This window comes from Melopsittacus undulatus, chromosome 10 (genome assembly GCF_012275295.1).
Source record: "Melopsittacus undulatus isolate bMelUnd1 chromosome 10, bMelUnd1.mat.Z, whole genome shotgun sequence".
NCBI classification, from domain to species: Eukaryota; Metazoa; Chordata; class Aves; order Psittaciformes; family Psittaculidae; genus Melopsittacus; species Melopsittacus undulatus.
The window spans coordinates 31,713,867-31,736,787 of NC_047536.1; the positions used below are offsets into that span (position 1 = coordinate 31,713,867).

Below are 22,921 nucleotides of genomic sequence, written 5' to 3' on the forward strand. Positions count from 1 at the left end.
TCCAAGCCCTCATTACTAAGCTGGATGGGTGGAGATGCTTGATGCTGAGGGATTGGTGCTGACCCCAGTGTAGGGATGCAGGCGGCAGCATCTGGAGGAGCTGGTGGAACTTGAAGGTATGCACAAGGACTCCTTTGCAATTGCCCAGCTCAGACCTCCTGGTTATCCATGGATGCTCTGGTGCTTGGGTGCTGCTGAATTGCTAGTTCCAATAGCAGTGCATGGCCATGTGTTTCTCTTGGCAGGACGATTGCACTGTGATTCTGTGAGCTAGCAAACTTGTTTAACAGTGATCCCGCTTACCTGTTCAATGCTTGACTTCAAGGGAACTATGGCAAAGCTGAAGAGGTCGTGACCAAAGCACAGAGAAAAGTGGAAAAGGGAGAAGGGAGAGAAGAAAAGCAGCCTCTGTTGGACTCTGGTTCAGAGGGTGAGCTGGATGTCGAAGTCCTGGCCCCAGCTTCAGCAGCACTGAACAAGTCTGTGACAAAGAGCCAGAGACCAGAGCCCATGGAATATGACAGGTGAGTGTCTCCTTTTCCACCTTCCCTGGTCCTGCCCCAGGTTGGTTATTGCAGACATTGAGAGGTCTGCTCAGCAATGCCAGTGCTGTGCAGTGTTTTCCCTCTTTGCAAACCCTCAGCTTGCTATTGTCCATTATTCCTGCAGGCCTTTTGGTGTCTGCTTGATGCGTGCAGGTGGCCAAGGACAGGGTCCCAGGGAAACTGTGACCCATCAATAGCAGCAGCCCCTTTTCTGGTTAACAGGCAGCATCTTAAGGGCTTGCTTTGAGTGAGGAGGAAGGAGAGGAGTGCTCTGGCACACGCTGTCCTATGCTGGGCAGGCAAGACCCATGCACAGCTCTGGGAGTGCTGCCTGGTTTGTCCCACAGGCCTGGCAATGTCTTGGTGTTTGCATTGTGAGCCCTGTGCCTGCTACTACTCAGTGCCATGGCAGCAAGAAGCCCCTGCAGCATCCCGTGCTCCCATCAGCTTCATTCCACTGGGCACACTCTGCTCTCTGCGAGCAACCCCATGCACTAGCTTGAGATGACAAAGGGCAGAGCCAGTTCTCTATGGGGCAGACAGAGCCCAGACCCTGCTCCCTCTGCTGTGCCATGGTGTGTGACAGCAGCATAACCCCCTGTGCCTGCTGCCCTCAGGTCATACAGCTGCCTGCCCATGACGCATGAGAAACCCTGCGTGTACGTGTGGAGCTACTGGGAGGATCACACTTGGAGGCTCTGCATTTCCAACTGGATTGTCAAGCTGGCCGAGCGCCTGGTAGCGTGTGCAGGGTGTCTGTGGCACCCTCTTTCCTGGTCTGCTTTCCTTGCAGCACACGGAGCTGCTCTGTGAGATGTTTGCCATCAGCATCCTCACTCCCCGTTCCATGCGAGTCTGTGTCTCTCGCAGGGCTCAGTCCCACCTTCCCCTCTGTGTGTGCAGAGCAGCTGCCTGTGCTGTGCTGGCTCCCGGAGGTGTGAATGACACAGCCTGTGACAAAAAGCTCTTCTGATGCCAGTGCTGAGCTGCATGTGCTGGGGAGATGCTGCTGCAAGCAGACTCAGCCTTGCGCTGTCATCAGAGAGTGCAGTCTCTTCCCAAGGCCTCATCTTTCCCTTTTGGGCTTAGAAATCTTCCCCTGTGCTTCAGTGGCAGCTCAGGGACTGAGACACAAGGTTCTTTAACAGCCAGTGTTAAGGTTATCCCCAGGCATCAAAGAGAAGTGGTGACCTGCAGCACTCTCACAATCCCCAGCCCTGTGGAAGGACACGAGGCGTTTATGCCAAGTGCGTCCTTGCTATGTCTTGCTCTGACCCTGCAGCAGGGCTCAGGCTCCATCCATGTTGTGCCTTTCCCACAGGAGCAGGGCTCCATCAATATTGTACCTTCCCTACAGGAGCAGGGGCTGGAAGATGTGGAGAAGCTCATGAGAAGGCCAAAGGCTAGAGCAGAAGAGCGGCTCCGAGAGGTGCTGGAGGAGTTCGTAGCAGGATGCAGGTTAGAATGTCCCTGATTTCCTAAGGTTTCTTGGTTCAGGTTAGGAGCTCGCATCCCATTCTGCCTGAGCAGAGGAGCCTCAGGTCCTGAGCAATCCCTTTTCTGCATGAAAAGCTTGCAGAAGTGAGTGCATTGTGGAGAGGGTGGCTTCTGATGCGCTTGGATCAGTACCAGGGACTTGGAGCTTGTGGCCCTGCTGTGTGAGCTGTGCTCTGCCTCCTGGGTGCAGGGCACACAGAGCCTGTGCTGCTGTTCTTATTGCAGGCAGTATTCCCTCAGTGCAGAGAGAAAAACAATGGCACATCCAAACAACCTGGACAGATGTCGGATGAAGTACCTGATGCATAACATCGTAAGTGGTTGGACCTGGGTGGTGGGAAGCTGTGATCCCTGCTCTTGGGGGTGCTTCTGAAGGACTGGCAAAAACCAAGGCTAAGAAGGAAACTTGGGACTAAAATTGATGGTATCAGTCACAGGCATCTCCCACTTCTGCTCAGAGCAACGCAGCTTCCAGCACAGGGAGCAGAGGTCATGGCTGCCTCCAGTTTCATATAGGTGCTGTTCCTTGATGCCATCCTTCCTGCCCTGTGGGACACATGTGGCTGAGCACATGCATGATGCTGCCCAGTAAGCTGCTGGAGGCCTTTTGCTGCAGGCTATTCCTGCAGGCACTTTAGGAGGAGCTCACCAAGACCCACTACCCCCGTAAACTCATCCCGTATAGGCTGGGTACCCATCCAGGCAGCCTACAACAGCCATCCATCCGCCTGTCCCCAAGAAGGCATCATCTAGGGGCTCATAATCCTGCAGACAAGGCCAACTATCTGAATGGGAACAGTTACGTATCCTCCATCACTACACAGCTGTAGTCATAGTCCCCATCAGACCACATAGCTTTGAAAGGCTGACCAAAAGGTAATGACAGCAGCAGGAAACAAAACATAGGCACATCCGCATCCCAGCTCCTTTGTCTCCCCACATGTCATCAGCTGAGGTATGGTGAAGGTACTCTGCTAAGACTGAAGGGAAGAACCAGCCCAAGAGATGAGTTTTCTCAGTGCATACAGAATTCCTTCTGGATTTCACTGTTGGTTTTGGTTCATGACAAAGCCTTTTCTCAGACGAGTACACCACCAACTAATGGACATGAAAGCCCAGGCCCATCTTCCAGTTTTGTGCATCCCATGCCCCTGTGGCCCCAAATTGCTTCTTGTGCCTCCCCCAGGTACCCTCTGGAGCTTTAAAACCACCAGCTTCTGAAATGTTCGTGCCTTGTACACATGAGCTGTGGTGGAGGTCAGGGTGCGATGGAGCGGGACGGATGTGATCATGGCACCTGATGCTGTGCTCTCTGTGCAGATCCTGTGCGCAAAGCAGGGGCTCCGGGTCAAGCGGCGGCTGACTCGAGCCAACATGAAGGAGAAGGTGAAGGAGACAAGGAGGATCCTGGCAAAGCTGCGCTTCATGGCTAAAGAGGTACAGCTGCCCCAGGGGCACCCCGTTTCCGAGCAGAAGAGGGCACTTCTTGCCATCCAGTGGGAATGTTGCTGGCTCCGTAAGAGCCAGCCCTGCACATATACTGGACACTTGTAGTCCCTGCCTGGAGGCTGGCGGGCTTGGTGTGGGTCAGTTATCAGTACAGGTGAGGAGAACATGGGTTAGAGTTTAAAAGAAGTCATTGCTTCCATCTGTGTTTGCTTCAGTCCTGCTCTCAGCCTGAACTGCAGCTTTATGCTGGGCACTCATGTTGCTGGATGCCAGCTAATGTGGTTTCTTCCCATGGATGAGCACTTGGGCTTCTGTCGAGGTGTGGGATAAGATGTCACTTGTCCAGCCTCTCCCCAGCATGGCATCGGTTGAGTGGATCACAGATGGCTCCAGGAAACCTGCTGTGCTGGTTTTGGCTGGGATGGAGCTCATTTCCTTCACAGTAGCTGGTATGGGAGTGATGTTTCTGGATTCAGGCTGGAAGCAGTGCTGATAACACAGGAATGGTTTCCTTATTGCTGTGCAGTGCTTGCATAGATCAAGGCCTTTTCTGCTTTTACCCCACCTGCAAGTGGGCTGGGGGTGCACAGGAGACTGGAAGGGAACACAGCCAGGACAGTGACCCCAATTGATCCAAGGGATATCCCAGATCACATAGCATTGTGCTTGACATATAAAGCTGGGGAAGAAGAAAGAAGTGTGGGGGGGGACATTCCCTTTCACTGTGTCAGTGGACAGAGAACAAGGTGTGTGACATTCCTCTTTCCTCCCTCCAGCCCCAGTGCACCCTTCCCGATGTACTCATCTGGATGCTCAGCAACAGCAAGCGTGTGGCATATGCAAGAATTCCTGCACAGAACATCCTGTACTCCGTAGTCGAAGAGGAGAAAGGCAAGGACTGTGCAAAGATCCAGACTGTCTTCATGAAGGTAGGGTTTATACCTTGTGTGCTCTTGCTTGCTTCGTGCCGCTTCTCCACCCTTGCTTCCAGCCCTCCTTTGTGGAATCCTGGAGTTCACAAGGAAACACAGCTCTTGCTCCATGACTGCCTCTTGCCTCTGTCCATGTGGTGCTGTGTCTGCTGGCTGATGGTGATCATCTTGGTCCAAAGGGGGTATGGCTGAGGTGGGAACGCTGCTAAACCTCCTGTGCTTCCAGGTCCCTGGCTTACACACTGGGGAGATCTTTGCCAAGCTGGAAATCTACATGTGGCTTGGGGTAACCAAATATGCCAAGAACTGTTTGTTGGAGCTGCCTGAGGAGTTCAGGTCCCTCTCGGAGAGCGGACAGGAGATTGCCCAGCTCTCGGCATGCAGCCCTCCCAGCCGGCTCAGCAGGGATGGTGAGTGCACATGCCCCTTTCCCATGGTTTAACCATGAGCAGATAGGTGAGAGATCCTGCCTCAGGCTCAGTGTCCCAGGGGCAGGACCACATCACCTCCAAGCCATGACTGGGACAGGCAGGTCTGGTTTGCTCCCATGAGGACACATTCACCCAGCAGCAGGATGGGTGTTTCATAGGTGCTGATTATGCTTCCAAAGTAGTAACGGGCACAAGGTCTACCCCTTTTTCTGAGGCCTGGTGGTGTCCCCATCCCCAGAAGATGCTCACAGCAAATCACTGCACATTTCACATCGTGTGCTTCCCAGAGGAGCCTCAGGAGCCTCCTGAGCTTGTCTCTCTTGGCCAAACCTTTTGAGATGTGTTGGCTTTCTGAGAACCACAGTGGGTGTCCCTAAGAACTGGTACCCATTCCTTGCAGGATGTGTGCACTCCCACCTGCCTGGCCTTGTCCTTCACACAGGACAGGACTGGGGCACAGGGACCTTCTCTTTTTCTTACCAGATTTCAGCTATTTCCAGCTGCGAGCACATCTGTACCAGGCTCGAGGGATCCTCCCTGCGGATGACAATGGCCTTTCAGATCCATTTGCAAGAGTGGTGTTTTCGACCTATTGCCAGACCACCAGGGTGAGAGCACTGAACCCTTGCCTCTGCCTTGTTGGGGACAGAAGAATCTGCATGTCCTCACTGACATGCCGAAGGCCAGTGCTGCGGCAGGGATCCTGGAAATCCCATAATTCCAGGCATGAGATATCGATGTGCTCTGGTGGGTGTGATTCTGTTCAGGGAGCACTGAGAAAGCACACACGTTGTGGTTGCAAAGGCTCATTGGGATGTGCTACTTGTCCCAAGGTGCTGATCATGCTTTTACCATCTATGTCCCTTCCTGCAAGGCACCATCTGTGTGTGGCTGTGTGGTGCAGGGTCTCAGTCCACTCTCTTTAGGAAGTGTATGTAGCTTGTTTCCACTGGCTGTGGTACATTCAGCCCTCCTGTCTCTGCAGATGCTGGAGGAGACACTGAGCCCCATGTGGAACGAGCTCCTTCTGTTTGACCAGCTCATTATAGATGGGAAAAAGGAAGAGTTGAAAACAGAGACCCCCATTGTTATCATCAACCTTTTCAGCCACAGTAACTTTGTGAGTATGGGCACGCTGCCCTCCTGCTGTAGTTTGCAGGCCAGGGAAGGTGGATTGGGGTTGGAGCACAGGGCAGGATGAGAAGTGGAAACCTGGGTGCATTCAGCCTGGAGAAGATGAAGCAAAAGCAGTGCCTTACTGCTGCCTACAGCTGCCTACAGCTGCCTACAGCTGCCTACGGCTGCCTGATGGGAGAGGGTAAGAAGGGGAGACTCTTTTAGAGGTACCCAGGGCCAGGAGGACAGGCAAGGAACACTGGTTGGAACCAGAGGGAAATGCAACTGGATGCAAGGAAGCAACCTTCACCCAGAGGGAGTTCAAACACTGGGTCTGGAGCTCAGAGGGGTTGTGGGATCCTTGGAGACATTAACACTCTGGTTGGAGGACACTGAGCAACCGGATCTAGCTTTGATGTCCTCTGGTGCATGGCAAAGCCTTTTGGCCAGTTCTGCATGGAGATGGACTGGGAGCTGAGAGGATCTGCTGCAGGCTCATCTGGTCTGCTCCTAGCTCTGGATGGAGCAGAGGAAATCAAAGCAGAGGATGGCAAGGGTGGAAGAGTGTTCTTGTGCTGTCCCAGACTGCCTGGAATCAGTGGTGCTCTGAGGTGAGGTGATGCAGGGATGCTCTGACCCATTCCCCCTTTTCCTGCAGGGGTCTCCCGAGTTCCTCGGCCAGGCCTTTGCAGTCCCGCAGGTGAAGCTGGTGGATGAGCCCTACACCAAACCTGCCCTGCAGTTCTTTGACTTCTACAAGGGCACCAAAGCAGCAGGAGAGCTCATTGCCACCTTTGAGCTCATTGAGCTGGATTACAGCGGCTATTTGGAGGTAACAGGCTTGTACGTGGCTGCTCTCAGGTTGTGGAACCCACCAGAGGATCTATGGGAAAGCTACATTTGGTTTTGCAGGAACAGAGCCTATGAGCACAGACCAAGAGGGGAGGGAGAAGGGGCACGGCATGGAGTAGAGATGGCTTTAATTACTTGGAAGTGATGGCAATCCCCTGTATCCATCTGTTCAGCCATCAGTGCCCGAGGACGTGGAGCCCAAGGAGCCCGACTACCTGGGAGACCCCCACGATGGACGGTTCATCATCCCTGAGGGCATCCGCCCGGTGCTGAAGGAGTTCCGCATAGAGGTGTGCTGCCTTCCAGCGGGCTGGAATCCCGCTTGGAGCTCAGATGTGCCTGTGAAGCCTGAGTAGATGAGGAACGGAGGTGTTTGACATGAGGAAGAAACAGCCCCGGAGCCCTCGTGTGGTTGGGTTGGAGGGAGGCCTCATGTGCCTCTCTTTGTGTTGTGCTTCAGATCCTGTTCTGGGGCCTGCGGGACCTGAAGCGGGTGAACTTGTTTGAGGTGGATCAGCCCCAGGTGATCATTGAATGTGCTGGCAAGAAGGTGGAGTCAGAGGTGATCGTGGCCTACAAAGAGAACCCCAACTTCACTGAGCTGGTCAAGTACATGGACGTGGTGAGTGGCAGGGCACACCATGGCTGCTTTGCACCCATGCACTGCCTGTCTGCATGGGGCAAGGTCACAGCAAGGGAGCTGCCCCCTGGGGCTTTGCTCTCCTGTGGCCACAGGGTCCAGCTGCAGATAAAACCTTTATGGAACTGCCACCAAAAGCAGTCTCAGCATCACTTGTTCCTGCAAAGCTTTGGTTCTGGGGCAGAGCTGCGAGGCTCCATCACACCTTCATCATCCATCCATCAGGGCTGCCATGGGTACTGCCCTTGCTCCTTCAAACCCCAGTGTGCAGGCTCTTCTTGTGGTCCTTCTGCAGGAGCTCCCAGAGCAGGTTTACCTGCACCCTCCCCTCAGCATCTTTGTGGTGGAGAAGCGGGCGTTTGGGCGCATGGTGATGGTGGGTACCCACGTTGTGTCCAATGTGATGAAATTCTCTCCCAGAGAGCTGGAGGAGGAACCAGAAGATGTGCCCAAAGGTGAGCTGCTTGGTGAGGCTTCCATTGAGGGAGCAGACAGGGCCCTTCCATTCCCTGCTAGCCAGGCAGCAAAGCCCTCTCTAGAGCCATAGGATGCCTAGCAAACACACAGCATGGAACAGGTTGGGGTTGGAGACAGGCTGTGGTCCTGGTCTGTAGTACTTGGTTCCAGACTGGTGTTTGGGAAACAGCAGCAGCCAGGTGATGGACTGCTGTGTAAGGACTGGCATCCCAATCTGGGGATGGCAAAGGGCAATTTGCAGACTGTTTTCTCCAAGGTTAGCTTAACACTTGCTTCCCCACCACATCAACAGGGCTTTGTCTGTGGATGCGGCATCTTCTCAGGGTCTTTTTCCTAGGCACTGTTTGCATTACATTCGTAGCAAGTAGGAGAGGGTGAATGGCTCATAAAGATGTCTTAGTCCAGCAGGGCATTCAGATGGGGTAGGTACCAGGCAGTGACTTGTTCCTTTGGAAACTTTGTGTCTGGAATCAGAGATGTTTGGCCTGGGAAGGGTTATTGCATTGACCTGTTTCAACCTTCAGTAGCCAGGCTACAGAGCTGTCTCCAGTGAGGCCTCCATCAGGCTTTAGGGAGCTGGTCCATTAGGACCAAGGATTGGAAGGTTTATGCTTCTCTCACATCATCAGTTCGAGGTTTGTTCATTGGGCAATGGATTCACTAAGGAGCTGTGTGATAGCAACAGCCAGAGCTCCTGGTCTGGAAGTGTATGAGTAAATACAGCACAAAGGGGAAGAGGCAGAGGGTTGAGGGATGTGTGGTTATTCCTGAGTGGGGAAGGAGGATCTCATGTTTGTGGGAGTCAGCAATAAGCATGTCGATGACGGTGGCCACTCTCAGCACTGCACTTGGGTTTCCAGTGTTTATGCAGGGTCTGCAATCAAGAGCTTTAAAAGCAATCCCACAATAGTGGGGTAAAAGGGAGGGGATCCCTGTGGAATAAGAACTGACCAGAAGGCAGGGAGCAGCGGGCAGAGATAAACCCATGGAAAGGTGAGACTCTCTCTCTTCATTTCAGCTCGGAAAGTCTCATCCCAGCGTCTTCTCTCTCAGACTGTGGTGACCATTGACCCAGGCCCCAGCACTCACCCACTCAGTCTTATGAAGGTGAGTGCTGTGTTGGGCCCAGCTAAACCTGAAGTCTGGGAACGAAGCGGTTTGGAAAGCCAGACCGAAGGCTACAAACAGAGCTCAGAGCTGGGTTTCAAGCACTGTGTTTTGCTCTGGTCCCAAACACTCCTGTTCATCAGCACTGCTGTGGGTCTGGAGTCAGGCACAGGGAGCAGGGATGTGGTTCCTTGTGCCTTTGTTGCTATAGCAAAGCACAGACCTGGAGCTGCAGGTAGCTTTGCATCTCATGTGCTCTGCCTGAAAGCTGAGGCAGAGGCTCCCAGGGCACATGGGGGTTTCCTCCCTCTGAACCCTTTTCTCTGTTCTTTTAAGGCTCCTTTGAAGAAAATTCCTATCAATAAGCTTGTAAAGAAGGAGGAGGAATACGAAGAGGAAAAACCAGAGCTGGAAGAGCTGGATTGGTGGTCCAAGTACTACGAGTCCCTGAAGGAGCTCTATAACCAGGTAAGGTTTCATGAGAGCTACTTTGCCAAGGATGTGCTATGGGTCTGCCCAGTTTTCTTTCCTTGCCCTTTGTCCCTTAAATAGCAAACAGAAAAACCAACAGGAAGATCTGGGGGGGGGAAAGAAAATGTCCTTAAGGCACTCACTGGATACCCTCCTGCAGTGATGTTGATGTTAAATGATCTCAGGTTAGGTGTTACTGACCCTGCTGCCAGGAAAGCATTGACAGTGTCCTGTGCTTGGGTGGGGAAGCCTTTGCTGGCAGGGATGTGGGGTGACTCTGTGTGTGTGTGTTTCAGACACGCAGTGATGAGGAAGATGCTGACAATGATGACCTGAATGATGCAGGTGAGCTCCCAGTGCTTCTGTGGGGAGTGACAGGACTGAAACCATCCCAGAGGGTGCTGGCCTTGTGGGAATGGGGTCTGAGCAGGCAACAGCTTTGCAGCATTCAGCAGAAACAACACAAAAGGCAGCACAGAGACTGGAAACATTGGCAGGGGTTGGGAAATGCTGTTTCAAGCTGAAAACACCAAAATTCCCTCGGAAAATGATGGGAAATGGTGTTGAAACAACAGCCTTCAGAGTGAGCAAACACCTGCAGCAAAACCAGCTGCAAGAACGTGGGATTGTGAGGGTAGAGCAGAAGCTGTGCCACCCATCCAGCCATGCCCTGTGGGAATCCGAGATGCCATAGGGATGCTCATTACACACAGCGATAGCTCCAGTTACCCTGACACAGGCCAAAGCCTTGGGTGAAAGCAAAAGCTGTTGCTGGGGTGGTTTCATGGATGGATATTTGAGATGATGGGAAAGATCAGAGCATTTCCTCATCTTTTATTGCTGTTTCTAGCTGGAGGAAATCTAAATGCATCCTCCATTGACATGGAAGGGGAAGATGAGGCAGTGATTGAAGCCGAACCTGCTCGACCCAAGAGGAAGCTCATTGCCACCCTTCAGGTGACCATTGGGGTGACAGATCCAGCCCTTTCCCTGTGTCCCTGTCACCTCCTGGTGAGGAGGTTGAAGCAGGGAAGGGATGGTCTTTCTGACTCCCTCCCCTTTAAGATGGCAGGAAAAGCCCCCAGATTACTTTCTGTGTATTTCAGATCTACAGCTCTGAGCTGGAAAACGAGTTTGATCATTTTGAAGACTGGCTGTGTATTTTCCCCCTCCATCGTGGCAAGGCAAATGAGGATGAAGATGGAAACGAGGACGAACATTTTGTAGGGAAGTACAAGGTCCTGTATCCTTTGAAAGCCATTTGTGGTGCTCATGGAAGCAAATCCTTAGGACACCCTGCATTTCAGAGCCTGCCAACACCAGCTGAGCCTTGGAGAGTGCATGTGTGTGTGCAAGGTGCCCTGTGGCCATGGTGTGGCAGGGCCATTTACTGTTGGTGCCTGCGGGTATTGTGGTCCTTTGTTAATCAATAAATGCACCTTAGAAAGGTTCTTAGAAAACCTCTGGTGCCTTGTGCAGTCCAAACTGCCTGGAGATGTTCAGGTCTAACATTGGTGGTGCTCCGACAGCCTGCAGCTTAACTTGTAACAGGGACTGTGCCTTTGGAAAGGGCTGTCCCCATAGGCACTGGGTGTTTATGATCTGCATGGGGCAATGGCTCTGGTTTTCCAGTTGGTGCTTGAAGCTGGTCTTGGTGGCTCCAGTCCCATCTGAGATGCTCTCTTCTGTATCTAGCTGTTACTGACAGTGTCTTTCCTGCAGGGCTCCTTCTACGTCTACCCCACTGCAGAAGCCGGCACTGAGCCCAAGGTCTCCCAGGGTGTTCCAAGGAACAGACCCATCAAGGTTCTTGTAAGGGTTTACATTGTGAAGGTAAGAACCTGGGGGTGGTGGCAGTGATGCTTGGGGCTCTGTCCCTCCATGGGTCATTCTCTGCTCACTGAATATGAACAGTGGCACTCGTGACAAGCTTGACACTGGCCTGAAGGCCAGCGGGAGTCAGCTGCGTCTTGTCCATGGGGATCCTTCCATGCTTTGTAGCTTCAGCAGGTACTAACATTCCCATTGGCATTTCTTGGCTCCTCTGCTTTGCCTCAAGCCTATGAGCAAGAAGATGGAGACATGAGTGGCTTGTTGAGTGGGATTTGTGTTGGAACAAGTGCTGGTTTCACTGCGGGAGGGCCCTGACAGTGGGTTCAGATGGTTCCATGTGCAAGTCGCTCTCTGCAGTTGGTGCATGGCAGTTCCTCTTGTGTATTCCAGGCTACTAACCTGTCTCCAGCCGACCCCAATGGCAAGGCAGATCCCTATGTGGTGGTGACTGTGGGGCAGGAGCAGAAGGACACAAAGGACCGATACATCCCAAAGCAGCTCAACCCCGTGTTTGGAGAGTACGCATGAAGTTTTCATCCAGCAGGTTTAATGGGAATAGTGGAGATCTGGGGCTCAGACTGTGGTCCAGCATGTGCCACTTTTCCTTTCTGCTGGGAATCTCGTGCTCTATCACAAAGGTCCCAGGCATGTCTCTTGCCACTGGCTAACACAGGAGGCATCAGTGTGTTGGGTTAAGATGGGAGCATTCCTAAGCGCTTGATTTAACAAACAGCAGCAAGCCGAGGAGCAACAGAGCATTGGAGAGCTTTCCCCAAGCTCTATCCAAGGGCATTCTGGAAAAGCAGCTCCTTTGAGCGTGCACACTGAAAACTGCTGCGCTGTGGAGTTCACACATTGAAATATGGAGAAGCAGGCTCTATCAGGGGCCTTGGAGTTGTCAAATACAGCTCTTAGATGAGTAGGGCAATCAAAGCAGAGCATGGGTTTCATTTCCATCCTCTTTGCTAACTCCACTCTACCTGCCTGCTTCTATCCAGAGTGGTGGAGCTGACGGTGTCATTTCCCGTGGAATCGGAGCTCACTGTGGCAATATTTGACCATGACTTGGTTGGATCTGATGATCTGATTGGGGAGACCAAGATTGACCTGGAGAATCGATTCTACAGCAAGCACAGGGCCAACTGCGGAGTGGCTTCTCAGTATGACACGTAGGTACCAGTGATGCACTGGGACGTGAGATGTGTTCTCACCACCCACCTGGGTGGGCAGCAGAGCAGCTCCGGTTCTGCAGGGCAGAGCTTGCACCCACTTTCCTTTGAGCCGGTGCCCCTCAGATGCACTACAGGTTACCTGGGTAACTCCATCTCCTTTCGATCCCTACCAGCTTCCTGTGGTAGCTCTGATCCCCACTGCAGACCTGGGGTTTTCCCAGTGGGAGTCTGAGCCGGGATCTGGTGGTACAGGCTGTGCTGTAGGGCAGGCAGGGATGAGAACCTGTTGTGTCCAAGCTGAAGACGTTGTCAGTGTCCTTCCTTCCATGCAGGACTGGCTACAATGCCTGGCGCGATGCCTTCAAACCCACACAGATCTTGGATAGCTTATGCAAGAAAAACTCGCTCCCTGCAGCAGAGTACAGGAGAGAGGAGGTCAAAGTGGACAATAAGATATTCAAGGTCCCTCCAGAGGCTTTTCCTGAAGGTACAGAGGGATGGGAGGACAAAGGCTGCTCCCTTATCCTGCTGCCTGTGCCGGGTGGGGAGAGGTCTGGGAACCCACCAGCCCCTCTTCCCAGGAAGCATCCTCAGTGCCCTGGTTGCAGTAGGTGATGGTGTTGCACTGGGGGAAGATCCAGGCTGTTAGATCACAAAGTAAACTCACTTGCATGGCAGTGATACACACATGGCTTTGATGGTGGCCTCCAAAAGCCCTTTTCCCCCTTTGTCAGGTCAGTGGGTAGCTGGGAGGTGCTGTCCTGGTGTTCCCGAGAGCTGGCTTTGGTTCAGCCATGGCTGCAACCAGTGCCCCATGGACCTCTGCTGTGCTCAGGGCCAGCTTGGCATGGTTTCAGTCTCAGTCTGATCTCAAGGGGTGGATGCTCTTCATAAACCCAGGGCTGGGTTGGTCCTCTTGTCCTCGCATGGTGGTTCCTGCAGGATTGGGTCTTGAACTTCACCCTCACCTCCTGCTTCTCCCCACGTTGTTTTCCTGGGGAGGTGCTTGTTTGCCTGGTCCATTCCAACTCCTGACATGGCTTTTGCTGGCCAGAGGTCTTCATCTCCTACCTGGCTGTGTCCTGCTGCAGAGGCCTCTGTGAGGAGCAAGAGAGGAGCAGCGGATGAGAACTCTGCCGTGGACGATGAACACAAGGCTCTGTACGTCCTGCAGCACTGGGAAGAGATGCCAGGATATGGATACAAGCTGGTACCAGAGCACGTGGAGATCCGCTCCCTCTACAACCCTGAGAACCCTGGGCTTGTGCAGGTGAGGGGTTTCCTTGCCCAGCACAGACATTGCTCTGGGAAGGACCTTTGGGGCAGCTGGTTCCCAGCCCAGGCCCCTGTTTTCCTCCTCACCGTGGCATGAATCCCATGTGTTGTCCCTGGATGGGCAGCTGGAGCCGTGTCTATGGAGGCTGTCCCTCCTTATGAAGTGGGCACTGTTGGCCTTGGGTGTCCTTTGCTCTGACCTCTCATTGTGCTTCTGAACACCCTTTCCTCAAGGGCTCTCCATCCATCAATGTTGTGGTACCAGTGCTGGTGCCCAGAATCCTTCCTGTTTCCTCATGAGGTGTGTGGGGGTCAAGGGACCTGCTCTGCCTTCCGCTCCCTGCCACCATAGAATCATAGAACAGTTCGGGTTGGAAAGGACCTTAAGATCATCCAGTTCCAACCCCCTGCCATGGGCAGGGACAACTCACACTAAACCATGGCACCCAAGGCTTCATCCAACCTGGCCTTGAACACTGCCAGGGATGGAGCATTCACAACCTCCCTGGGCAACCCATTCCAGTGCCTCAGCACCCTCACAGTAAAGAATTTCTTCTTTATATCCAATTTAAACCTCTGCTATTTAAGTTTCAACCCATTACCCCTTGTCCTATCACTACAGTCCCCAATGAAGAGTCCCTCACCATGCACCGTGGTGGGTGGTGGTGTCCTTGCCAGTTCCTGCCTCTCCCTCTGCTTTGTCTCTATTGCTGCTGCTTTGCTTCCCTGTAATTTTTGGTAGTGTGAACCATTTTCCTCTCTAGAATCCAGTCACAGGTCCCTGAAGGGCTGGGGATGGACAGAGCCAAGCAATGGCTTTCTGGCCAGAGCTGCCCTTGCTCCTTGAAGGGCTGTGGTTTGAAGTCTCTGTGCTGCCTTCCCTCCTTAGGGCTCCTTGCACATGTGGATTGACATGTTCCCAAATGATGTCCCTGCACCACCACCAGTCAACATCCAGCCACGGCTGCCTGTCAGGTAACACACACGGGATGGGGCTGGGGGTCTGCGGGAGGGATGTGCCACAGGCTCTGCTTCAGCACTGCCATAGGGTGGTCTCTAGTGTGCATCAGCTTGGGGCATCAGAGCTTCAGCTCCTAAGTGTTTGTGAAGGGCAGGGTTAATACCCCTAAGGCTGAAAACGAAGGTGGTAGAAGCCCAGCTCGGAGCTCCTCATCTGGCTCTGTGTTGGCTTCAGTTTGGACCAGAGTGCTTTGGGTTGATGGAGAAGTGAGGCTGAAGGAGGACATCTGCTGTTCACAGTGATGTTAATGGGGCTGTTGGGACGGAAGGGCAGATTCTTCTCAGGGGTGCACAGGAAAGGATGAGAGATGATGGACACAAATTGCAGCAAGAAGCATTCCAAGTGGATAGAGGGAAAACATTTCCCCAAGGAGAGTGAAGCTACCCTAGGATAGGGATGTAGTGACCCAGGAGGTGCTGGATACCCATCCTTGTGGGTGCTCGGAGCTCATGCAGACACAGCCCTGAGCACTCTGATTTACCCTGAAATCAGAGCAGAGCCTCCAGAGGTCCCTTCCTGCCTGAGCCTCTCTGTGCTCCTGTGGGGCTGGTTGGGTTTCCCCAGGGATTTACTTAGCAAGAGCTGCCTGTTGTGACTGTGGCTGTGCCGTGGGTTGTAGCCCTTAGGAGGGGCTTGGTGCATGGCAGCAGCCTGCTGGGCTGTGCTTGGCCAGAGGAGCCCTGGCAGGGACCACTACACGTGGCCTTGCCCTGCCCTCCCAGCACACGTCTCACCCTCCTCTGTCCTCCCCACAGCTACGAGCTGCGTGTGATCATCTGGAACACAGACGATGTGATCCTGGATGATGTCAACCCCATAACGGGAGAGCCTTCCAGTGACATCTACGTGAAAAGGTCTGATGGGAGATGGGGAGGCCAGACCCCGGCTCCTGCCCTCGCTGCTTCCTTTGATCCTCACCATGAGGTGCCCTGTTCCATCCCCCTGCTGTACCCCCACAAGTGTTGGTCTGGTTTGGCCCCTTGACTCCTTCCTGCAGCCCCTCCATCCTCTGCTCAGCCTTTGGGTCTGGCTGACAGGGGTAAGGGATAACCAGGTTCCTCCTGCAGCTGGATAAAGGGTCTCGACCACGACAAGCAGGAGACAGATGTTCACTTTAACTCCTTGACTGGGGAGGGCAATTTCAACTGGAGGTTCATCTTCCGCTTCAACTACCTCCCGACCGAGAAGGAGATCACCTACAAGAAGAAGGATTCTGTCTTCTCGCTGGAGGAATCAGAGTTTCGGGAACCGGCTGTTCTGGTCCTCCAGGTCTGGGATTATGACAGGATTTCAGCCAATGACTTCCTAGGTATGGTGGGACCTGTCCCTCACCTTGCTGGGGTATTACTGTGTTACCCTGGGAATCAGATCTCTGAGACAGGGACATCAGGAGCATCAGATCAAGCACACAGGTCACCTGGGTTGGGTTTTCACGTGTGAGATGCAGGCAGAGCCTGGAGATGGCCCCTGAGCTTGCATGCTTGTCCCAAGACCTTGGTGCCCCTCTTCAGGGCTGTGGGAGCTCCTTCCAATGAGGATAGGGATGCAGGAACTGAACTGGGGCTGCTTCAGGTGTGAGACAAACTTGAAACCTTTAAGAAGTTTCCCAGATTTAAAGTTTTGATTGGCATTTGCAGGAACAAGTGGGGAAAAAGAGCTTGGACACGTGAGGAGAGCAGGGTAGATGTGGTAAAGGAGGGAAAATAACCCATTGTACCCCATGCAAACCAAACTGGCCAGAGATGAGACAAGACCTGTGGCTTCCACTTCTTAGTCTCTAACTTTTGGGCTGGTCCTTTCTTAAGCTGAGCTTCATGTTCTCCACCTGTCGATGTGCAGGATGCTGCTCGATCACTGACCTGCTCCTGCTGGTGGGAGCGTGGCTGAGGCAGAAACCCACATCATGGGTGGGGATTTCATCATGAGCTCTTCTCTTCACTGTGCCTGCAGGGTCCATGGAGCTGAAGCTGCATGACATGGTGCGGGCAGCCAAGAGCTCGGAGCACTGCACCATCAAGATGGCCAAGGAGAACGCAACCCCGCGCTTCTCCATCTTCCGGAACAAGCGCATGAGGGGCTGGTGGCCCTTCATCAAGCTCAAAGGAGAAGAGGATGAGGAGAGAGAGGAGAGGGAGAAGAAGCAGAAGAAGAAGAAAAAGAAGCGGAGCAGCTCAGTCAAACCGGAGGACTTGGAGTTCACAGACCCCAGTGGGAACAAGTACCTCCTGACGGTAAGGGGGGATGCTGGCACAGGTCAGTAGGGAGGTGGTTTTGACACAGCAACTTTGGTCCTGCAACCTCCATTGCATGCACAGCACCTACAGAGTAAGGTACTGAGAGGACTTTGTACAGCAGTAGAGACTTGTTCCATCTGCTGCAAATCCAGCCCCTCATCTGCCCACAGGTGTGTGCAGCAGCCCACAGGGATTATCTGTGTCTTACTCAGAGCTCCCCACACACCAGTGCTCAGTGCAGGGAGCAAACCAAGAGGAACGTGGCTCCACATCCACCAGACAGGACAGCAGCAAAAGCTTGTCCAGGTGCCAGCTGTCCCAGGACAGATTCACTGCTGATGGTGCTGCTCATGGACCACTGTTTGTCCCAAGGGGTGAATTCAGCTCAGTGCTGGTGTTGGAGGCTGCAGACACCCCTGGGATCAGGCAGTGCATTACAGTGCAGTGCCTTGGCTGCAAACCAGTTCATTTCTGGCCAGGCCCCAGTTTCTGCTGGCTGTGAAGTCAGAGGTGCTGTAGCTGATGCCTGGAGAAGAGGGTGATGGAACTGGGAGGGAACAAACCCAGTCCTGGCAGGGACCTGCAATATCTGTGGCTCAGGTTTGTTTTCCCTGCAGGGTAAGGTGGAAGCCGAATTCCAGCTGCTGACTGTGGAGGAAGCTGAGAAGAATCCTGTTGGTTTGGGCCGAAAAGAGCCTGAACCCCTGGAAAAGCCCAAGTGAGTCCCTCTGTTATCCCCACGAACAGGGATGGACAGTGCTGGGGTTTCAGCAGCTGGTTGCATGGGGACAGGGAGCAGCTGCTTGTCAGGAAGATGAGGGCAATCAGTGGGGACCTGGGCAATGGGGGCTGCAGAACTGGGGCTGCAGCATCTGGGGCAGGGTTAGGCTCAGTGAGGTTCTCAAGGCAGTGATGACATAGCACTGCTTGTGCAGAAAAGGCAGCTCTGGTTTAGCCATGTGAATGTCCCTGTTGGCCACAAGGATGCAGAGCAGCACTTGTAGGGTTTGCCTGAGCCTGGTATCCTGTTGTATCCAGCACTTTCACAGGCACTGTAGTTAATGCAGCCCTTAAGGTGATCCTGCCTGGAAGCAGCAGGAAGAGCTGGTGCCCCATGAGGGCAATGTATTGTCCTGGAAGTTGAGCCTGTGCTTACCTATTCTTCCCTTTCCATTCCAGCCGACCAAAAACCTCTTTCAACTGGTTTGTGAATCCTATGAAGACCTTCGTGTTCTTTATCTGGAAGCGGTACAAGAAGTACATCATTGTGCTGCTGATTGTTGCTCTTCTGACCATCTTCCTGGTTCTTTTGATCTACACTATGCCTGGATACATTAGCGAGAAGATCATCAATGGATAGTTGCTCTTCAGCCCATGACTACTCAAATATAGGGTGATTATTGTAGGAATTGGGACTGGACCAGCAAGTTTAAGGAATCCTGCAGGTGCAGAGGCAACCTTCAGAGTGACAGACCTGCACAAGTGGCCTCTCTTTGGGGAGCACTGTTCCATGATAAGTACCAGTGAGATGCTGCAGGCACTCCTTGCTGATCCCCCTTCACCTTTCCTACCAGACAGCACAGCACTGGGGCATTGGCATGGGGTCATTTGCATGAATCTGGATTGTGGTGTTGGGCTGATGCAAATTAAATGAGATTTATTTTCAGCATGGTCTCTGGTGCCCCAGTGTTCCTGTCTTCTGCACAGACAAGCCCTGATGGGATCTGTTCGCAACAGGAGGTAGGTGCTTCACCCTGAGTTTTGGCAGGACACAGATGATGCTCAGAGGGACCGTGGCATTTCCAGTTAGATTAACTGACTAATGGGTTTTACAGTGAAGGTGGCCGCACGAGTGGATGGTAAATAGGGCAGGAACAGAGTATGTTTTGGGGAGAAAATGAGCTTGGCCTTTTCCTCTTTTCCCTTTATACCACATTTTAATACATTCAGTCAACCTGTGCTTGCCTAAAGCCCTGATATGTAAAATCCCCTGCACAAGCACTGGAAGTGTTTAAAGAAGGGATCCCTCCCCACTTGAACACACAGTGTAAGGGTTTGTAGCTCACCTGGACACATGGGTCTGCATTCACCCTCCAGAGCAACATTAATGCTAACATTGCATTACAGCTGTGCCCATCTGAGCTGCCTTCCCACCCCACTTCCCAAAGGGTCAGAGTCTTCTTTGCAGGTGGACAAATAACTGCAAACATAAGAAAATGGTTAGAATTATCCTTGCATTACACTTCTTATAGCATTGTGTGTCATTTAGACAACCTCAAAAAGATGGGGAAACTTCTTGGATCACATGAATCTTAATTACTGTGAATTTGATGGCATTGATCAGAGCGTTCGTGCATCTCAGTATGTATTTCAATAGCTTCCCTAAAAACTTACCTATTTAATTACACACCTGTGAAACTTGAAAACCAGGCTGAAATCAGAGCATCTCACTGTATCCTATTTGTTCTGTTGAATTTTTGTGCTAGCAAAAGAATTATAGTTGAGGAACATTACAGCATTATCCACCAAAGGTGTTAAAAATATAGTCATGAGTTCTGTAAAACAGGGTTGAGAGCCTTTAGGTCACACACACAAATGCTGGTAAACTTCCAAGTGAGAGAAGTGACCTGTGCCTGACACAGAGCTGAAAGTGCTGTAAGGAGAGGGATAATGAACAATCATAGCCACACACATGGAGCGAGCCTCCCTCTTGTGGCAATCTTCAGTGCACTCACCTCCAGTTGTGAGGGTGCTACAACGAATTTGCCTCACTCTTTGGACAAAGAGGATGAAGGGCAGCAACAGATGGGCCATGAAAATATCTCCCCAATACATGCACATGAGGTAATGCTCACTCCAGTACCAACTATGAAGTTATTAAGGGCCAAGATCCCAGTCAAAAATTACATGGATTTGAATTACTGGAGGGAGATGGAGGCTATCAGCTTTTCAGTCTAAAAGCTTTTAGAAGCTGAGAAAAATTACATGAAGGGCTGACTATGCACCTAAAAATGTGTAATTTAAAGCCAGGTGCTATGGTCTTACAGATCTCTCCCACCTCTTATAGCCTCTCCAGCCCATTTCTAAGCTACAACCTCCACTGAAGAGGGAGCACAAGGTACAGCACCCCATGAAATAACGTTGATTGTTCAAACATATCTTACCCCCTGCTTGCTCCTGGAATTAGCACCTGAAGGTCAGTTTGTTGCCAGCTTACCTGCCACATCTTTGTAGGCTCTGTGCTTGGTCCTTGGATAGCCAGTGGGGAGTCACAGTTAAACCAACACTTCTAACCGTTAAGGGAAGGCTGTGACGATGCTTTGGCCAAAAGTCAAAGTTGTTTCTTTTCCCTTAATACCATTACACAGTTTGGAAGACCTTTGAGGTTTACAAACAAATCTTCAAGTAAGTGTCATGTATGGTGTTGAGTCCATCATGTTATGGGCTAATCCATGGTCTCATGTGGCCCAAGTCAATGCCAATCTAAGCACCACTTCAATAGCAGTGATTGGTGCCTGTAGATAGATTTGTTTGTTGTAAGCAATGATCAAATTAATATGATTTTATATTTGAGAGCAGGATTAGGCCCTCACCCATGTGAATTATTCTTTAAGTAAGTTGCCTGTGAGAGAAGGGATTAAAAAAACCCAAACCAAAAGGTAAACATTCTGCACAGAGCATCGTGAAAACACCTTCCTACATGCTCATATTAGCAACCAAAACCAAGTCCCTGATTATATCCTTTCATAGCTGTGCTCCAAAGTCTGTGGTTTATATCACACCTTCTTCTGAAGTCCTTGTAGTTAACTGTGGCTGGGGGAGCAGACTGCCCTCAAGGAGAAGGTGTTTTATTAAACCTTCGCTAAACAAACCCAAAATACTTTCAAGATCTCTTCAGAAACACAAAAACCAGATAAACCAAACCCATTGATCTTAGTCCAAGATCCCTCAGACAACAACAAAATGTCAAGATTCATAAAGTTACATACCCCCAAACTGACAAAACAATATAACCCCCCTCCCACCAAAGTGCATCTTCAGGAAACAGCATCCCCTCAGACAGACTAATCTTTTACTATACCAAGACAAATAAATCCAAGAGGAGAAAAGATTTAGCGAGAAAAATACATTAGCAAATACAGATAAATTTGTTTTTAATAAAGGAGTTAATTTTCTTTCAATCCTATATAAAACAATAGCAATTAAAAACTTCATTTTTGAAAGTAAAATATTTACATATGAACAAGTAACTGTGCAAAATTTACATGAAAAAAAAATGGAAAGACAGGATTTCCTAAAAGACAAAATAAAAGGGGTGTAACAGTTGTCAGGTGTTGATAAAAATACTGATCAGCATTCAGTTTACACGCAAGAGAGTTAAATTCTACCATGAGAGTTCACACAAAGAAAGCCAAAGTATTTACAGTCATAAAAGTACTATCAATAGACAATTTAATACAATAACCTCTGAAAATATAAAGAACCAATTAGTATATTTGTAATAAAAAAATAGGTACAAAGAAGGGACTTTGCTCTGGACATCTTTAAAGTAGGCCCACAGCTTGCATACAGTCTTTTAGCAAAATAATTATAGTTTACATAGCCATTTTTATGTTATGTGCCAAAAATTATGTACAATTACTGACAAAATACACCAACCATTTTTCGACACTTGATTCACACTGAGAAACAGTCTTTTTGATGATTCCTCCCGACTTTGATTTTATTTAATCTAAGCTTTCACTTTAGCTAAAAAACACAGTGCAAGTAAAATATATTTATGCTGAAAAGGTTTCTCTTTTTTTCCTTTTTTTTTTTCCTTTTTTAACTTTACAGCTTTACAAACTATAGCAAATAAAAATGCATTTTTACAGATGCTGCTAAAACATTCAGAAGTAAACCCTCCTTTATGGGATTTCAGGGCCTCTAATAAGCAATAATGTGATTAAAATTGAGGTTATGTTTAAAATTAACTGTATATCCCTCTAGATTTTGAACATTTGGGGGAAAAAGATAAATATTCTTTAAAAAAAATCAGTTTGCTTTGCTAACTGACTTTAAAAAAACAAGCTAAATGAAATGAGGTCATCTGCTGTAGACATATGCCTATATAGTTGATTTAGTTGAATAAAACTGAACTAAAATGCACAATTAATGTCGAAACTGCTACAGGGTTGACAAAGGGTAGCTAGTTATTTGCTAAACGATTCCATCAGTCTTTATATATGGCTTGTTTGGCAAGAAGGCCACTCAATCAAAGAGATGAGTTAAAATTTAATTGTCCTTTTATAGTCTCCACAGGCCTTGTAAGTATCCTCACTGTTACAGAAATGTATTTCTCTGATACTGAAGAGTTTATTTATAAACAGGAATATAAAACTGTTCCATGTAAAGAGGTGGTTGTTTTTTAAACAATATCCCGTTTGCTTGTTACAAAAAGGCGTAATTTGTAAATATATTAAAAAATGTCCTCAGGCGTCTCTCCGTCAAAAATACCTTGATCTTTTCCATTACTTAAGGAATGCTTTATATAGCAATAGTGAATGGCTTGTCTCTCGCTCATTTTCTAAACAAAATATGAGGTCCCTGAGGTTCACCCGCGTTATCCTTTGTCGCGTAAACTGTCTGGTTGTTCCGACTCCAGAGCCGCCTGGGACTGCTGCATTTGAACCAGATCCCTGCAAAGGAGAAGAACAGGTAAATCAGAACAGCAGTGACAGGACAAGGTAATGGCTTCAAACTTAAAGAGGGAAAGTTCAGGTTAGGTATAAAGAAATTCTTTACTGTGATAGTGCTGAGGCACTGGAATGGGTTGCCCAGAGAAGCAGCAAATTCTCCATCCCTGGCAGTGTTCAAGGCCAGGTTGGCC

At 50.6% G+C, this 22,921-nt stretch overlaps 2 protein-coding genes across 2 annotated transcripts in view; one reads left to right on the forward strand and one right to left on the reverse strand.

Annotated features, from left to right (window-relative positions):
* The window catches only part of LOC101878338 (fer-1-like protein 4), a 28,416-nt gene extending 9,698 nt beyond the window's left edge, over positions 1 to 18,718 (forward strand). The window contains exons 17-45 of the mRNA XM_034066595.1: positions 326 to 524; positions 1,163 to 1,283; positions 1,903 to 2,003; positions 2,268 to 2,355; positions 3,363 to 3,479; positions 4,268 to 4,420; positions 4,650 to 4,833; positions 5,338 to 5,462; positions 5,840 to 5,974; positions 6,629 to 6,802; positions 6,996 to 7,112; positions 7,283 to 7,444; positions 7,758 to 7,917; positions 8,958 to 9,046; positions 9,383 to 9,514; positions 9,814 to 9,862; positions 10,368 to 10,474; positions 10,624 to 10,755; positions 11,240 to 11,350; positions 11,741 to 11,868; positions 12,349 to 12,519; positions 12,855 to 13,009; positions 13,614 to 13,792; positions 14,687 to 14,772; positions 15,574 to 15,672; positions 15,886 to 16,127; positions 16,769 to 17,049; positions 17,670 to 17,770; positions 18,232 to 18,718. Of these exons, the coding sequence (XP_033922486.1) occupies positions 326 to 524; positions 1,163 to 1,283; positions 1,903 to 2,003; positions 2,268 to 2,355; positions 3,363 to 3,479; positions 4,268 to 4,420; positions 4,650 to 4,833; positions 5,338 to 5,462; positions 5,840 to 5,974; positions 6,629 to 6,802; positions 6,996 to 7,112; positions 7,283 to 7,444; positions 7,758 to 7,917; positions 8,958 to 9,046; positions 9,383 to 9,514; positions 9,814 to 9,862; positions 10,368 to 10,474; positions 10,624 to 10,755; positions 11,240 to 11,350; positions 11,741 to 11,868; positions 12,349 to 12,519; positions 12,855 to 13,009; positions 13,614 to 13,792; positions 14,687 to 14,772; positions 15,574 to 15,672; positions 15,886 to 16,127; positions 16,769 to 17,049; positions 17,670 to 17,770; positions 18,232 to 18,412 (4,079 nt within the window). The 3' untranslated portion in view covers positions 18,413 to 18,718. The remainder of the gene's footprint in view (positions 1 to 325; positions 525 to 1,162; positions 1,284 to 1,902; positions 2,004 to 2,267; positions 2,356 to 3,362; positions 3,480 to 4,267; positions 4,421 to 4,649; positions 4,834 to 5,337; positions 5,463 to 5,839; positions 5,975 to 6,628; positions 6,803 to 6,995; positions 7,113 to 7,282; positions 7,445 to 7,757; positions 7,918 to 8,957; positions 9,047 to 9,382; positions 9,515 to 9,813; positions 9,863 to 10,367; positions 10,475 to 10,623; positions 10,756 to 11,239; positions 11,351 to 11,740; positions 11,869 to 12,348; positions 12,520 to 12,854; positions 13,010 to 13,613; positions 13,793 to 14,686; positions 14,773 to 15,573; positions 15,673 to 15,885; positions 16,128 to 16,768; positions 17,050 to 17,669; positions 17,771 to 18,231) is intronic.
* A 2,471-nt stretch (positions 18,719 to 21,189) lies between these two features.
* The window catches only part of TAF4 (TATA-box binding protein associated factor 4), a 36,821-nt gene continuing 35,089 nt past the window's right edge, over positions 21,190 to 22,921 (reverse strand). Inside the window, exon 16 of the mRNA XM_005146772.3 lies at positions 21,190 to 22,730. Coding sequence (XP_005146829.1) covers positions 22,563 to 22,730 — 168 coding nt within the window. The 3' untranslated portion in view covers positions 21,190 to 22,562. The remainder of the gene's footprint in view (positions 22,731 to 22,921) is intronic.